Source organism: Podarcis filfolensis (genome assembly GCF_964270895.1).
Source record: "Podarcis filfolensis genome assembly, chromosome: 6".
Taxonomy (NCBI): domain Eukaryota; kingdom Metazoa; phylum Chordata; class Lepidosauria; order Squamata; family Lacertidae; genus Podarcis; species Podarcis filfolensis.
Window position 1 is genome coordinate 14,981,596 of NC_139609.1, and position 12,868 is coordinate 14,994,463.

Sequence of the window (12,868 nt, forward strand, 5' to 3'; positions counted from 1 at the left end):
TGTCAGCCCACCCTGATGTCTGTTGCATGTTAAGATCACCAAAACTGCCTAGAAATAAATTCAGACATGACTCAGATTTTAGTTTGAGGTTTGGCTCAATTTTGGCCACAACTTTAATGATTACAGGCTGTGATTGGTTTGCTTAGGCATTGGTCAAGACTATCTGAACCTGTCCCAGACTATCTTGGACAGGAGCAGAACTGACAACTGCCAGTTGCAGAGGTCCGTCAAGGTAAGCACCCTGGGAGATCGATTGAGATGGGTGCTGATCCCTAAGATCACACCCAGGATGCTCCCAGGGGCTCTTGCGTGGCCCTATCCCCCTTTCAGGGGTCAGACAAATGCATGACGAGCCGATGGATTCCTTTAACGGAATACCTACGCAGCAACCATCAGAGGGATAGGTCACAGTCATGCCTCGTCCCCTCCACACACATTAACCAATGCCTAACCACAAGCCTTACAAAGTTGTGAAGATTTGCTACACGGTAGGCAAAACCCAAAAGGCACCAGCCAATCAGCCAAGTGGGAAAAATTCCTACTGGGTCCTTGCCCCCAAAGCAGACGACCCACAACGGTATAGCAAGGTCAAGACAGACCCTAAATATAGGGAGGGTGGGCGGGTGATTCGCCCAATGGGGTTGCAATTTCTGCAACCCCATTGGCCGGAACAGGTCCCATGCTTCTGAGGGACCAATCGGGTAGCTGTGGCAATCCAAACTTACCCACCCCAGCAACAGAGAGTCAGTTGTGGTGACCTCACTGCAACACATGCTTTCTGGGAGAACCCAATTTGTGTGGAGGGATGAAGGCTGAGGCAGGGAAATGCACAAGGAACTGAGATGTGATGTCACATCACCCAATTGACTCCTACAACAAAAGTGCCGTCAAAGAGGGATTTGCTATTTTTAATTAGCATCGGTAAAGAATCCCATTGTGGCTACTTCAGCAAGGAAGAAGCTGCACAATAGTTAGGAAATGGCAGGCTGCAATAATGAATTAAATCAGCATGGGTCTTAGGAGCAACTTCAGGAACGATTTAAATAGAAATGCAAATCACAAAATGCTGTATAAGAGGCATTAGAATAATACTGTAACAGCTTTAGTTAAATATACATAAATATGACTTGGGAACATGTATTTTTATAATGTGTAATAATAGATGTCCCTATGATTAAAACACTTGGAGCTGTTTTCTGCCTCTAGACATATTTTGCACTGTAGACATATTCGAAAAGCCTACCTTCCAATTTTCTCTTCTTATTAGTAATGAAAGGAACATAAACCTTCCATTTTAAAACCATGCAGCACTCCAGTCAGATGGCATGTGAAGGATGATGGACTATTTTGGGAAAGCAGCTAGCAATATATATTAGCCACTATCAGGATAATAAGTGTGTAGCAATTCCCAGGGTGGTATATGCACACTGAGTTTGTTCCCGTTGCCTACTATGGCAACGAAACCGTGTGACTCAAAGCCTACTGAGGTGTTAAGACTGTGAAGGAGAACTTGGTGCATAAAGTAGCCACTCCCCTGTTGTGCTTGCATATAACACAAACCTTTGAAGGGAAGGAGGAAGGGAGCCTTGCTGCAGACAGACTTCCCTGCAGCCTTGATCCCCAGTCTCAGAGCTCAAAATTGCATGCAAGCCTACATATGGGAAGGTTCCCTCTCTTCAGATGTTTGAGTTGCATATGCAGACTTCAGGGCTGCAACCACACTTCTCACTCATGTGTTCTCCATAAATAGAATGGCTGAAGGAGGCTTCCATGAGTGCTCTGTGCAGGAATATTTCTCCTTCCATGCCCCATATCAGCTGGAGGGAGCTGGTGGATGGTACTGCAATCTCATTCCATTAAAATGGATAGCATTTATGCCAATGACAAGCTGACTCTTCATCATCATAAACCTTTTTTAAGACTGAGGGTAACCTTACAGGGGCTACATAACAGCAGTGAGTGAGTCCAGAGGCAAAAGTGGGTGACATAATAGATGTCCAGTCGTGACCGACTCTGGGGTTGCGGCGCTCATCTTGCTTTATTGGCCGAGGGAGCCGGCGTACAGCTTCCGGGTCATGTGGCCAGCATGACTAAACCACTTCTTTTGAACCAGAGCAGTGCACGGAAATGCCCTTTACCTTCCCGCCGGAGTGGTACCAATTTATCTACTTGCACATTGACGTGCTTTTGAACTGCTAGGTTGGCAGGAGCAGGAACCGAACAGCGGGAGCTCACCCCGTCACGGGGATTCGAACCGTCGACTTTCTGATCGGCAAGTCCTAGGCTCTGTGGTTTAACCCACAGCGCCACCCATGTCTTGAAGGGCATGCTAAAGCCTGGCAAAACTATCTGATGAGTGTGCAGAGCAAAGAGGGCTGGTGAGAGTTGTGATCTGCGGAGAGGCTTGGACCACAATTGTCCCCCAAGCTGGGGTTCCCACCCCAGTGGTAAAGAGTACTTCCCAAAAGTAAATATGTTTTGGGGTTCATTTGAATGATAAACAGCATCAAAATTTAAGCAATCAATCAATTAATCAATAAATGTGTAGAAGGAATTATTGGGCCAACATATTGTATGTCTTTGTTAATAATTTAGTCAAAATAGCAGTAGAAATGCCGGACTTTCAGACCATTTGAAGCTTCAGCTGAGGATAAAACAGACACCGAAAACAATGAGATTGTTGTAACAGGGCCTTTGCGCAGTCATGGAATTCTAGTTCTAGAATGAATAACTCTTTACAAAATGATGGGAAGGGAAACAGGGGGTGTGAAACATTCAAAAGTGGCAGATGAAGTTAATGGACTATGCTGAGTTGGTGAAACTAACTGGGAAAATTTGGAACCAGCAAGACCAGACCTTTCTGAAAGACTGGAATAAATTTATGTTGTATTTGAAAGGCAACTGTAAACAATTGACATCGTTAGTAGGGCTACAATACGTTTTGTAATGTTAGAGATATCAATTATCAGTATGATGTTCAAATGATGTGTTGAAGATTTGGATTAAGGGTAATAACAAAATGCAATATCAGAGTATAATTAGGAAAACCATTACTTGAGGAGGAGGGAATTCTCAGGTGGTTTTTATATATTATATGAAAGGGTTTTTATATATTATATGCAAGATTGTTGTTTTGCCAAAAAATATTTGTAAAATTCAATTTAAAAAATTGTATATTGGTTATTAAATACCACCTTCTTCTGGATTATCTGGCATTTTAATGTCATGAAGAAATACACTGTGCTGGTTGGTAAATTAATTTTCCAGTGTTTAGCCAATAAAATTCTGGCAGCTGGACTGGACAAAGAAGAAGTAGTATTTTAGGCCAATGAACAAAAGAACATACCATATATGAATGCCTCTAGGACAGGTCAGAACCAAACAAAAAAGTGCTCTAGAATCTTAGGCCAGATAAAATATTCTTCAAATACAATATATGGGATAAATACATTTTTATTTTTATTTTTTTAATGCAGTTTTATTTACTGCATTTTAAGTTGCTTGTACTGAATAAGAAAACATGTATTTTCACCATATATGTTTAACATGTTTAAACTTTAGTGACATTTACATTTGAAACTAATGAACCTAATTTAGTCACAGTAATTAATCTCAATGAATCCCCACTAAGTAAAACTTAGTTGAATACCACCCCTTGCCACCAGAAACCAGATTTTCTACAGAACAATAAAGCAGCAAGAATCACCGCTCACCACACTTTCTCACAGTAATATTTTTATTTTTAAAAGCAGTTTTTCAGAGCTCCCATTTAGAAAACCCAAGGGCTTTCAGGGTTTGTGAATAGAGATTTGGAAATATTTCAGACAGAGCCATCCCCTTTATGGTCAAAAGGGAATAGCCTTGCCAGTCAGTAGGTTGCAGGGGCATACGAAACAATCTCTCCACAAGTCATGGATTTGCCAAGTTTGCTTCCTTGCACATGAATACAAATGTTTGTCAGCTCTTGTGAAGAAAGGAAAATGCAAAATTGGCTTCCTCTTTTCTTACTACCATCCTGTCCGTGGAACGCTCTCCCCAGGGAAATTCGCCTGGTGCCCTCATTATACACCTTTAGTAAAGGTAAAGGGACCCCTGACCATTAGGTCCAGTCGTGGCCGACTCTGGGGTTGCGGCACTCATCTTGCTTTACTGGCCAAGGGAGCCGGCGTACAGCTTCCAGGTCATGTGGCCAGCATGACTAAGCCGCTTCTGGCAAACCAGAGCAGCACACGGAAACGCCGTTTACCTTCCCGCCAGAGCGGTACCTATTTATCTACTTGCACTTTGACAAGCTTTTGAACTGCTAGGTTGGCAGTCTTTAGGCACCAGGCAAAAACTGGTCCACTTTAACGAGGCCTTTGGTTGATTTGATTAACATCCTATGCCCTTTTAAAATGTGTGTGTGTGGCGAGGGGGGGGTTATTGGGTTGTTGTTGTTTTTATTTTGATTATGTACTTTGTGTTTTTATATTCTGATTTTCTCCTGTGTACCGCCCCGAGACCTCTAGGCATAGGGCGCTATATAAATTCAATAAGCAATAATAATAATGTTGACCAAAAATAATTTTGCAGGAAATGTAGATGCAATTAAGGGAAAAGGGAAGCATTTCTGTTGGAAGCCAACAATGGTACTTGCAATCAGTGGCGTAATGTGGGTTACTAATGCCCCAGGGCTGCATGGAGCGAGGGATGGGAGGGAGGGAAACAGATGGAGTGCACATGCACACTCAACTGCTTAACAGCATCCCCATCACCCAGGAAATCACAGCTGCGGAGATAGGAAAAGAAGAGTCATTCTGTTTTCTGGAGAGGTCACTTCCTGGTTCACATGGAGAAGCCGTTTTCAACAGAGCCCAGCAATGTAAGCATGCAGCTGTATTGAGGCAGCACTGGGCGTTGAAATTTTGTGCTCCTAATAATTCTGCACCCGGCACAACTGCCCCTTTGGGGCCCCCACATGTTACGCCGCTGCTTATAATTTAACATAGCAAACCATGGGTAGGCAAACTAAGGGGGTCGGATCCAGCCCAATCGCCTTCTAAATCCGGCCCGCGGATGGTCTGGGAATCAGTGTGTTTTTACATGAGTAGAATGTGTCCTTTTATTTAAAATGCATCTCTGGGTTATTTTGGGGGCACAGGAATTCGTTCATTATTTTTTTTCCAAAATATAGTCCGGCCCCCCACAAGGTCTGAGGGACAGTGAACTGGCCCCCTGCTGAAAAAAATTGCTGACCCTGTTAAGTAAATCATACAAGTGGAACACTGAAACACAAACCTACAGTGAATATGAATATGGCAAGTTTACATTGGCTCTGAGCAATAAGACTTTACGCTGCCCATCTCTGGACAGTTGCTATAGCTGAAGTTTTCAAACATCAATTAAATGGCAGCAGCAGATGGTTCTGGGAAGACCATCCCACTCACAAGTTTTTTAGGCTACTGTGGAACACTTCCTTTTGTGACCATGGCCTCAGGGAGATAAAAATATTCAAGAGAGTGCAGATAAAGCTCTATCCACACGGCTCCCATTAGCATCAATGGAAACGGCATACCTAAATTCACACATGCTGTTTTCAAAAGCGATGTCATTGTGTGCAACATTAAGAAATTTACAAGGGGAGGGGGTTGTATACCATCTATTTGATAATAGGTTGAATGGGAGGGGGAAATAATCCAACAGAGAGATCTGGAGAAGAAGGAATAGGAATTATGCAGCGGGGAAGATAATTAGTGCTCAGAATTGCCCACCCAGGCAACCGCCAAAGAGTGACAATTGAGGAAAACTGTTTTATCCCTTGGTGGGTGATTATATTAAAGATAATGCCTGTGATTGTGTAGACTTCCCGCCGGACAATCTTGTCGAACACCTTTGATTCGTGCAAAGAATGTCTTTCTTTAATTCATTTTCTGAAAGTGAAGCCTCAACTGTATATTATGAAAATGACAGTCAGTCTTTTTCTCCTCTGGCAGGTGCTTGAGTTCTATAACTCATGCTGCAGCATCAGTTTTGTAAAGGTCCTTTCCAGATATAGTTTCCTTTTGTCGCTTAAGATAATAATATGTTAAGCCCCATCATAACTCCTCCTCCTCCTCTTCCTCCTCCTTTTTTAAAGAAAGAAAGAAAGTAGCAGATAGATCAAAATCTCACTGAAGTGAGGGTGCTCACACACACACACACACACACACACAAATCTATCTGTGTTCCCAGGATACCATGACTGACAGTTCAATTGTATAAAACTTACAGGATTTTTTTTTTTTTAAAAATCGTAAAATGCTGATAAAAAACACTATTCAGTTGGCAGCTGCAGAGCAGGAATATGCTGTGTCAGGAACTGTCCATTTCGAATTGGTGTGTGCAACCTCTCTGATTAAAATGATACCTCTGTTCTGCTCTGCTTGCACTGCTCCCATCTACTGAATAGCATTTAAGTGAAGAGAAGATTACAACTCTCAGGAGCTTTAATGGAAGTATGTTTGTTCGTGTTGGGGATGAGAGCATAAGAGGAGTAGACATTTAACAGGAATGTATATCCAGTTCTAGGCTGCACAGTTCAGCAATCAGCATGGGTTACTTTCCCCCTCACTGTTAACTTTTGTGCCAATCCTGCACGGGTTCAAGAGGCCCACAACAAATTGTCACCCTTCCACTTTCCATTGATGGGCTGCCTCCCGCTATTTAAATCCTTTTAAAAACGAAGAAATAACAGTACTAGTAATAGTACTAATGCTGCTACTACAAGCCTTAACTACTACTACCAGCCGCCATCTTGGATTCCTCACATCCACCCACCCCCCACTTCTGAAGTTAAGGCTTGAATCCAAAGTAGTGTTAATCCACTCATTCTATTACGGCAAGGATTTCTAGTTGCACAATGGAAACCCCCTCCCCATGTTCTCCTCACCCAGAACAATCTCTAAATCAGTTCAGGGTTTTCACCACAATGCTCCCCAGAAGACCTGGGGAGGGTGGGAGAATCGGGGAGCGGGGAGGGAGGGAAAAGAGGAGATAAATTTCCACTGTGCATGCATAAATCCTTGCACCAACAATGACTGATGTTTTAATGTATTTTTAATCTTTTGTTGGAAGCCTCCCAGAGTGGCTGGGGAGACCCAGCCAGATGGGTGGGTATAAATTAATTATTATTATTATTATGAGCTCCTGTTGTTTGGTCCCAGCTCCTGCCAACCTAGCAGTTCGTAAGCACACCAAAAGTGCCAGTAGATAAATAGGTACCGCTCCGGCAGGAAGGTAAACAGCGTTTCCATGCGCTGCTCTGGTTTTGCCAGAAGTGGCTTAGCCATGCTGGCCACATGACCCAGAAATACTGTCTGCGGACAAACACTGGCTCCCTCGGCCAGTAAAGCAAGATGAGCGCCGCAACCCCAGAGTCATTTGCGACTGGAAGTAACTGTCAGGGGTCCTTTACTATTATTATTATTATTATTATTATTATTATTATTATTATTATTATTCCTAGCTTCTTAACCAAAATAAGTTAACTGAAGAAAAGATTATGCTTACGGAAAAAAGGTTTTAAAATTGGAATAGTTACTGCACACACAAAACCCCAAAGCATAACAGCAAAAGGCAACAAAAATAACCAGGACAAACACATCCAGCTATTCCAGGCTGCCCATTATTTTCTTTAAGTTCCTTAAAGCAATGTCTTCCAGACAGAGTTTTCAGCATCTCCAGGGTTCAGCAGCTCATTCAGTATCTCTCTTCCAGCAAAAAGCTTAAAATCTCTGTGTGTGTTTTTTTATAACCAAACAAGAAAGCACACTCTTCCCTTCTTCCTTCTACTAAGCCCTTCTTCTCCTGAAATGAAAGCGAAACAAATCCTCCCTCTAGACCAAACTCTGTGGTGCCTCTCTAAGGTGCTGAAGACTGACAGGAAAACGAATAAACCTCCAATAATGGAAAGCACAGGCCACACCAAGCAGAAAAGTCTGAATGCAAGACCTCCTACAGCGAGCAGCCCATGAGAAAACCCTATTCCACTAACTGCATGAAAAGACAAACTTCAAAGAGATCTGGGGTGCATTTTTGGAGCTCTTCGCTGAGTAATTGCCCGTCTGCAATACCTCAGGACCACAATACTTCAAGGACCACCTCTCTTCATATGAACCACCCGGACCCTGAGATCATCTTCTGAGGCCCTTCTTTGTGTGCCTCATCCACAAGAGGTCTGGAGGGTGGCAGCACGAGAATGGGCCTTTTCTGCAGTGGCTTCCCGTCTGTGGAATGCTCTCTCCAGGGAGGTTCGACAGCCTCTTTCATTATACACCTTTGGGCGCCAGGCAAAAGCATTCCTCTTCAACCAGGCCTTTGGTTGGTTGACATCTGATGCTCTTTTAAACGTGTAATGGAAGGAGGGGATTATTGGGTTGTCTTTGTTTTTACTATGTACAGTGGTACATCTGGTTACATACTTAATTCGTTCTGGAGGTCTGTTCTTAACCTGAAACTGTTCTTAACCTGAAGCACCACTTTAGCTAATGGGGCCTCCTGCTGCTGCCGCGCCACCACCGCGCGATTTCTGTTCTCATCTTGAAGCAAAGTTCTTAACCCGAGGTACTATTTCTGGGTTAGCAGAGTCTGTAACCTGAACTGTATGTAACCTGAAGCGTATGTAACCTGAGGTACCACTGTATTCTGTGTCTTTTAAATTGTAATTTTATGTGGTGAACCACCCTGAGTTCTACAGGTGTAGGGCGGACTGGTCTTGTTGTGTGGATGCCTGATTATCATCTTCCGAAGCAACTACAGTCATACCTCTTCTTTCGAACGCTTCATGTTGCATTTATTCGGGTTAAGAACAGAGGAAACCTGGAAGTGTTTACTTCCAGGTTTCGCCGTGCGCAAATGCGCAGAAGCGTTCTGTGCACTTCGTCCATGTGCAGAAGCGCTCTATCATGCTTCACACATGCACAGAAGCACCGGTTATGGACTTTTCGGGGTGCAAACGGCACCCCGGAATGGATCATATCCGCAACCAAAGGTACCACTGTACTCTATTCCGAACTTAAAAATGGAAAGCGTAATGCTGGTGGTCAACAAAAGAGGTTTAAAAACTGTCTCAAGGCAAATCTAAAAAAATGTAATATAAACATCAATAATTGGGAAACACTGGCCTGCGAGCGCTCCAATTGGAGAACAGCCTTTACGCAACGTATGATGGGCTTTGAAGACACTCAAACTCAGGATGCAACGGATAAATGTGCTAAGAGAAAGGCACGCTTGGCAAACCCTCACCGGGATCAGCTCCCGCCTGGAAACCAATGTCCCCACTGTGGAAGGACGTGTGGATCCAGAACTGGCCTCCACAGTCACTTATGGACTCACCGTTAAGACCGTGTTTATGGAAGGCAATCTTACTCGGCTTCAAGGGATTGCCAAAGAAGAAGAAGAAGAAGATAACCAAATAAAATAAATAAATAATTGCATCTAGAAAAAGGGGATGGCACAACACAGGGATGGAAACTTATCCAGTTTAACGTGTTTTTTAAAATTTGCGACATAAGCAGAGTACTGGCACTCCTTTATCCTAACCTTTATCTGAGAACATGAGCCTCAACACTGTGTAACACACAAAATAAGCAAACATCAGAATCAAAAATGGTGATGAAGAATACGACAGAGCAAAGGGACAGGGGTGTGAGAGGCAGGAAAGGGGAGGGAATAAGAAGGTGAACTGTTTTATTACAATTGTTATATCGTGAAAACTCTAATATACTATAGATTTTTTTTTTAAGGCTTCCAATCATTAGCTAAACTTTTGACCTTTTGATTTTAACCCATCCAGGCAGCAATTAACCCCAACCAAATGATATATGTTTATCAATGAACTCTGTTCCTTCACAAGGTTTATTGGTTGTGTGAATATTGAAGGAAAGATTCCGCTAAACTGGTCAGACCATAACTCATAACTCAGTCTTTAAAATCTTTTGGCCATTCAGTGGCGACTTATCCGTGTTCTTTGTATATGGATTTTCTGAAACTAGTTTCTATATTTCAGACTGTACATGAATGTGATGGATTAAGTGATTTTTGTGCGTGTGTGCAGATTCTTCCCCTTCCTATTTTCCCCATTATATTTTAGAATTTATAAAACCTAAATTAAAAGAAATAATGGAGATTACTAAACAAATGCACCATGAGGTATATGATGTTCTTTCCATCATAGACAGTTGTTGTTTTCACAATTAATGCATCGTTGCTGAGAAGGTTAAATAGACAGGTAGAATACTTCTTGAGAGTGACCTTACCTCCCAGGGTAGCTGACAACAAGAAGTGTGTCCCATATTTCTTGATAAGATTGTCTGTGATCTGCTGAAGAGTCGGCCTACGTCCTAATAGTCTTATGTTCCGGAAAAATTCAGGGGCGAGAGGCAGCGGGGAGCCAAGAAAATTCTTTCTCTCGACGGCTAAGTTATTTACCTTCCAACGGCCAAATTCCCTGGAAAGCAAAAGGAAAAAAATATATGTCTCATTCAAAAACACATCGTTTAGACATTTCCACTAGAAAACTACACCAACCAGCTTTGTATATAAGTATGTATCACTTATTTCTGATAGTCTGTCATGCATTTGATGCCTCAAACAAGCAAAACATAAAACAGAGGGATTATTTCATAACAAAGCCATTGTGCGAAGAAAACAAAAACTTGTTTTAAAAATGGCCTACTTCCTTCTGCAAAGTGTGATGGTTGTCCGCAACAGGCTGGTTTTATTTTGCAAGGGATACTAGTAGAGCGATATCAACATGAATATTTGGAATTTTTCTTATGCTGCAGGGGGGGGAAACAAAAGCCTTTCTTTCACACACATGTTTCTCTGAGAGAAAAGCATCACACCAACTCAGGTTTGGCATGTTTTCATAGCTGAATTGGAACACAGTTTCTTATGGAAGTCCACTGCTCTCAGTCCTTTTCAAAGCATTTTCTTCTCTATTGAATTGTCCTCACTCTCAGTGGCCCTCATCAACGTTATCAAGTACCGTATTTTTTGCTCTATAAGACTCACTTTTTCCCTCCTAAAAAGTAAGGGGAAATGTGTGTGCGTCTTATGGAGCGAATGCAGGCTGCACAGCTATCCCAGAAGCCAGAACAGCAAGAGGGATTGCTGCTTTCACTGCACAGCGATCCCTCTTGCTGTTCTGGCTTCTGAGATTCAGAATATTTTTTTTCTTGTTTTCCTCCTCCAAAAACTAGGTACGTCTTGTAGTCTGGTGCATCTTATAGAGCGAAAAATACGGTAGCTATATCTGGTGGGTTATGCATCGTGGTGACATCATCCCTTTTTCACTGCACAATCACCTGACCAGGAAGGATGAACAGCAATATCTAGGCAGGCAATGGCACTGAAGTGGCAGCAGGAAAGGGGAACAAAGACACTGAACTGGATTAAAGAAAGATGAAGCATTACACCCACACCACAGGCGTTAATTAGCTTAGCAACACTAGGATGACAGTGTTCGCACTAATTCTACTACTTGTGAATGACCACTGATCATTTTCATATATTTGAAGGCATCTACACCTGCAAATTGAATGCAACACTCCTAAGATTTTTACCAAGTGCTTTTGCTGCAACAGACAACCACGTTATCCTTTTGGAAGTTGCTGCAACTAAAATAATTCTGCCTTATGAAAGTTGCCAGCTACCTAAAAAGCCAAAACAAGAGGATATTTGACACAGCTCTACAAAATCATGAGAGGAGTTTTCATAAATTGCATTTCTATTTATCCCTATCGTGCTTTGAATGGCCACTTACCCATTTCCAGGTGGGCGGCATTTGCTGCCCCTCACCCAGTGCTGGATTTAAATATAAGCTAAACAAGCTATAGCTTAGGGCACCACTCTCGGGTTACATACACTTCAGGTTACATACGCTTCAGGTTACAGACTCCGCTAACCCAGAAATAGTGCTTCAGGTTAAGAACTTTGCTTCAGGATGAGAACAGAAATCGTGCTCTGGGGGCGCAGCGGCAGCAGGCGGCCCCATTAGCTAAAGTGGTGCTTCAGGTTAAGAACAGTTTCAGGTTAAGAACAGACCTCCAGAACGAATTAAGTACTTAACCAGAGGTACCACTGTATTAATAAAAAAAAATTAAAGCTTTATTGTGGTCCATAGACCCACAAAATGGTTTCAAAACAAGATACAGTTAAGACAACCAAACAACAGGTGAAAGAGATAGAGGTAGTCATTTTGTTATGTCTAGAGCATGATAGTTCTTTGTTTCTTGCGACCTCTGAAAGAAACTTTGCCACGATCAGTGTAATATCATTTGACCTATCCTCCAGAAGGCTTCAGATTTTCCCGCCAAATTTGCTAGTATGGATTTGATCAGTTGACCCCTCGCTTGCTCACACTGCTCACTATTAATATACTTCTTCTTAATTGTATTTCAGTTCAACAATTACTTTGATAAAGTCCATATTTTGTTATGTGCAAATGGCTTTAGATACCTATTAGGTCCATAAATTGCCATATGGCATATATTCAACACACACAAAAAACCAGCGACAATTTGTTGTTGGCAAGGACAGCTGGACATATAAAGGGCCCCATTACCTTCAGTAGCTTAGGGCCTCATCAGACCTAAATCTGGCCCTGCCCTCACCTGTCTGCCTCCATCCCTAGCAGCCCCGAATCATGAGCTGCCATGCAGGGCAGAATTGCCACCAAAACATTAACATTTGAACAGGCCAATCAGGGGCTCACTTGTGGGTGGAGCCTCGCTGGCAGACCATTCTACCAGCAATGTGTAAAAGCTGGCTGTGCAGTTGGCAGAAAAGCAAACCTGCTCTTCCTCCCTTTGCACATTCATTTTGTATTTTTTTTTTAAATGAACACCTC

The 12,868-nt window shown here is 42.5% G+C and overlaps 1 protein-coding gene across 2 annotated transcripts in view; it reads right to left on the reverse strand.

The window, feature by feature from the left end:
* Positions 1-12,868, reverse strand: part of BRINP3 (BMP/retinoic acid inducible neural specific 3) — a 250,608-nt gene that overhangs the window by 98,232 nt on the left and 139,508 nt on the right. For both annotated transcript variants that reach the window (XM_083620295.1, XM_083620296.1), the window contains exon 3: positions 10,275-10,465. In XM_083620295.1, coding sequence (XP_083476421.1) covers positions 10,275-10,465 — 191 coding nt within the window. The remainder of the gene's footprint in view (positions 1-10,274; positions 10,466-12,868) is intronic.